This window comes from Galeopterus variegatus, unplaced genomic scaffold (genome assembly GCF_000696425.1).
Source record: "Galeopterus variegatus unplaced genomic scaffold, G_variegatus-3.0.2 Scaffold820, whole genome shotgun sequence".
Taxonomy (NCBI): domain Eukaryota; kingdom Metazoa; phylum Chordata; class Mammalia; order Dermoptera; family Cynocephalidae; genus Galeopterus; species Galeopterus variegatus.
Window position 1 is genome coordinate 457,593 of NW_007726931.1, and position 4,795 is coordinate 462,387.

A 4,795-nucleotide genomic window follows, 5' to 3' on the forward strand; every position below is an offset into this window, starting at 1 on the left:
CCAACCTTAATAGCAGTTAAATATCTGCCAGCATCTCAAAACCTTCTTTTTCTTATAAGCTGTACTAAAAAGAAGCACTATGTATATAAACGTGAAAACATACTTATATCATTTAAAAACAAATTTTCATAAGAGCTCTTCACTTCAACACAGTAACAATTTAAAATATAACTTTTGGAAATTTAAATACACGGCAAACGAAAGCCACAAAATTGTGAGTTAAGACCTTCACCGATCTCAGACGAAAGGAAACAATGCCAAGTGGCAACAGACGCAAAAGGAAGATGAACCGTCAATGCCAGCAGCGTGTTTCTGCACAGCCCAGAGGCACCTGAGTTTGACAGAAGCCTGGTGGAACTGGAGTCCGCGTCCTTCTGCTGGACAATAGAACTCACTCATCCTCACCCAGTGGAACAAAACCACCAAAACCATCACCATGTGCTAGTGATGAAAAGCTGCATTACGTCCTGAAGGTAAGGCTAAGTTCAACACCTCCTCAATCCCAAACTGACAAAACAGAAATGAAGCTGTGGGCTCCACATCGATAACTACACCACCTCAGGGTGTGCTGTTCACCATCAGCATGGGAGCACCTGGCAGGCGGTGGCACATAACGAGGTAGATCCTTGGAACCCCCTCCCTTCCCACTCCACACAGCCAGAGCACCCTCTGAGTACCAATGGGCCAGTCTGTGAACGTCCCTGCCTGGATGCATCAAACACAACTGAGCACACATGTCCCAGTCTGGTACCAGCAGGAACAGAACACTCAAGTCCCCTGTGATCCTGGAGCCTAAGCAGCTGGCAGAGAAGACAGAACAAATAGAGAAAAAGAAATAAAAAGGGGAATCCTGGCCAGTTTCTTAAGGAAAGAAATTTTAGAAAAGGCTGCTCTGAAAGGCCTCTCTGAGGCAGGGAAATACAATGAGACTGGAAAGACAGAGTCAGTTGTGCAAAGAGAACACGGAAGAGTTCCAGGCAGAGCTTACAGGAGAAAGGAACACAACGGAACGGGGGCTGGTGTATTCCAGAATTGCCAGCAAGGATTGCGTGAAGGGGTGAGGGGTAAAAGAGGGCAGGAGGCAGGCGTGCTCCCTGCCACAGGCCATGGCTTGAAGTCACATGATGCCGACAGACATGAGAGGTCATTAAAATCCACAAAGAGAAATGCCAATGTGAGCCATAGTTGCATCAACTTAAGTAAGAAAAACTGCAAAATTCATGTTCAAGATGCAGAGAGCTTCCTAAATCTCACCAAGGTCAAGAAAAACAGAGTAAGTTCTCTGGAGAGTTTCACAATAGTGGACATGGTAAAACAGAGTATTGAAATCCAAAGCCAGAGGCAATCATTGAAGAAAACAAACATTAAAGAATCCTCTAAAGCAAAGAACCATGCTGACAGGGACAGCTTTCAACACTAGAATCAATGCAGAAATACAGCAGAAAGCACAAATACGATCAAAGTGTGAACCTGAAATATTAAAGATATTACTCACAATCTGCCTGTGACAACAACCAATCATGCAAATTAACCTGGATTTTCTTAAAAGTAAAACTACCAATTTGTTTTTTATGCTACCACATGGCTCACTGATATTTAACTATTTACTACCTACCACACAATTTGGAAATCTCAATTGTTCAATGTTATAAAACAGTCAATATTCTTTGAATTATGGAAAAGAACAAAGTCTATTAACCAAATCTTGCTGAATAGCTCCTTCCAGTGTATGTCCTGACACCGTTCTCTGTTTATGAGTCTTACCTTCATTGTGTCAATCTTGCCTTTAACTTGTTCATTCTTAGCCAGAGCCCTCTCCAGGCACTCTTTCGTGTAGAGTTGGGGGTTTCGACCTTGATCTATATATCTGGAAACACAAAACACTTCAAGTAACATTCTCATGGGTGATACCTATTCTCACAATATTCTGGGAACTATGGCAAAAAAAAAGCAGCAGCAGCAGCAGCTATACATAACTTCATACAGTCCTGTTTAACTGAGTCCAAGAGTCCAGGAACCAGTGGATAAAGATTTTTCTCATTTATACAGGTATAGATAATTTAATCTCACGTTACTTCTGACAATACGAACAGCTTATGAAGTAGTGACCACTTATAAACCCAAAGAAGCTTCATAAGCCATACCACTTTACGCTTGTTTAGCACTTGTATTTTTCAAAATGTTTTCATACTATTACCTTTTGATCCTCACAACCTATAAGGTAAGGCAGCTCTTGACAAAAGAGAAAAAAACTAAACGTGGTCCAGAAGTTCAGGCCTGGGAGGCACAGGAGGGCCCAGCTGAGATGCAGCCTCCACTGCAGGTCCAAGCCGTTGCCTGGGAAACCCTTTGTGGAGCAGCTTCAGGGGCTGCTACAGGGGCAAGGAGGGGAGAGCTACAAGCAAAAGAGCCCCAGCCCCTGAATGCCCCGAGATTATTTTACAAACTGTCCCACTGCTTTAAAAAAAAAAAAAAATGGGTATGCTTGATATAACACTTTACTAAGTACACCTTAGTAACTTCAACATAACATAGATTCTCTCCCATTATGTATAAACAGTATAAAATTGTTCCTTCAAATTTTTAACACTTCTCTCAAAAACACCTTTATTATCCTGAATATTTCATTAAACATACTCCCTAGATCAATATCCAGGTTTTACCAACAGTAGACCACCTGCCTATTTCTGCACCCTGAAGAAACCCATATCATTCAGCTACGCTGAATTATTCATTATAAAAAAAAGAATTTTAAAACATCATCAGCTAAACCTAATTTATTTTTATGAGGCACAAAAATACATAATCACTTCAGATTAAAGATACTGTTAAATTATTGTTAATGATATGAAAACTGGCCTTGACAGATAGCAAAAAATAAATACACCACAAGTTCTAGAAATTCCATTTTATTTCGCTGTTTTTAATATGATGTAATGAAAGCAAAATGCAAAATTATGGTTAATTCTAAACTAAATGCATCCATCTCTCAAAAAAAAAAAAAAAAAAAAAAAACCCTGACGGCTCACAGAAGGGGGTTAATCATTTAATGTGTCCGAAATAAACCACCATTTCAAAAGCATCTCACTCAGATTGGGCTCTTCTAAGACCCAACTGCTGAAACCCACTTCTGCTAACACACAAACCCAAAGTACCAGACAGAAGGACAAGGTTTATATTTGTATCTTTGCTATAGTCAGTGTGTATGAAAATGTGTGTGCTAAAAAGGCCTCTGGGGACCTGGAAATCCTTCCTACATTGTGCACGCTTCCACTGACAGTTTGCAAACAACCTTCCGGCATCTGCTACTCATTAGAATTCACAGCCCATCCTCTTCCTTATGCCCCAGATGAATCTCGTCTGTCCCCTCTGCACACCACCAGGGCTATGATGCTTCCCGCTGCCCTCCAGCCATCTTTTTCCAACAGTCTTCCTTTCATCTGCCCTACTTCAGAGGACTCGAGCAGTTGCTTGGCATTTGTCAGTATACCCATCCGGTATATTCATAACCAGAAAAGCACAGAAGACACCTCACACCTGGGACCCGAGAAGCAGGAAGCTAACACACAGTCAGAGGCCTCAGTGGTGCCAACTAAGAACGGGTAGAGAACATGTGGAAACATGGTCAGCAGGCAATGAAAAGGCCAGACACCATGAAAACCGCAGCCTCTGTGTACTGCCTTTGTGGACAGCTGCTGAGTTGTAACTGAGACTGTATCTCTGACTTTTGGGGATGGAAAACAACCTTAATTTTTTCCCTTTATTGTTCAAGGAAATCTAGTGATCTACACCTTTGAAGTTTTGCTGCAAAAGTACTAGAATGTTCCTGCTATTCCAAGCCTGCCCAGGGAAATAGAGGCTGCATCTCACTGGTCAAGGAAGGATGAGGCGAGGGGGGTTAGTCTTAACTCTGACACTTACTAAACAACCTACTGCAGTTACTTACCAGTTTTTTCACATGTGAAATGAGAAATGCAACCAAATCAGTGTGATAAATCCTAGATTAAAAAACCTAAAAAGTTTATTTCCTGTAGGCATTCTCTGAGCCATTCCTATGATAGGTGCATATGATGTTCCCAAAGAAAACAGTGAAAAGCCTTCCTAAATGTGCTTGGACTAACAACCTTTTTTAATCGCCCCAACAGAGCAATTATCATCATCTGCCAGAAATAGTACTACCCAAGCAATTTGGGAACATCAGACCACATAACTTTTCAGGTTGTTTCTGGCTGTAATTTTTTTTTTTTAATTTATAATACAGCCCACATAAAACTTTCTAACTCTTAAGGGAAAAAGAAAGTTACGTGGTTGTTCTTTTGCCTAAGCAGAATTTTGAGAGCCTATGATGTTTTCACATATTTAATAAGCTTTTATTTACATGTACATTTTTTTCAACAATACAATGTTGGGGAGGTTCTTTTTTTTTTTTTTTAAGTAATTTTAAATCCCATTAGAACATAAGTTCCATGAGGGCAGGTATTTCCATTTTTCTCACTAGCATATCCCCAGCACCTAGGCCCTGCCTACCACAGAGCCAGCATCCAAATATCAGCAGTTGAAGAAGTCAGCATATCACAACTAAATGAGATTTATGCCCAAGATTAATACCAAAAATGATACTTACTCAAAAACTTCTAAAGGTACAGTAATATCATGAAGCTGCTGTCGGCACTTATCTATATCCTGTAAGCCAGTAACGATAAAATTCCTGGGGGAAAAGCAAAACCAGAGGCATCTAGTTAATTCACACAACAGCATAAGCACCATCCACAAAGCAACCTGGGGCTCCACACAC

At 40.7% G+C, this 4,795-nt stretch overlaps 1 protein-coding gene across 1 annotated transcript in view; it reads right to left on the minus strand.

The window, feature by feature from the left end:
* Positions 1-4,795, minus strand: part of MED10 (mediator complex subunit 10) — a 10,103-nt gene that overhangs the window by 3,506 nt on the left and 1,802 nt on the right. The window contains exons 2-3 of the mRNA XM_008572683.1: positions 4,625-4,708; positions 1,765-1,867 (exon numbers count right to left, since the gene is read on the minus strand). Of these exons, the coding sequence (XP_008570905.1) occupies positions 1,765-1,867; positions 4,625-4,708 (187 nt within the window). The remainder of the gene's footprint in view (positions 1-1,764; positions 1,868-4,624; positions 4,709-4,795) is intronic.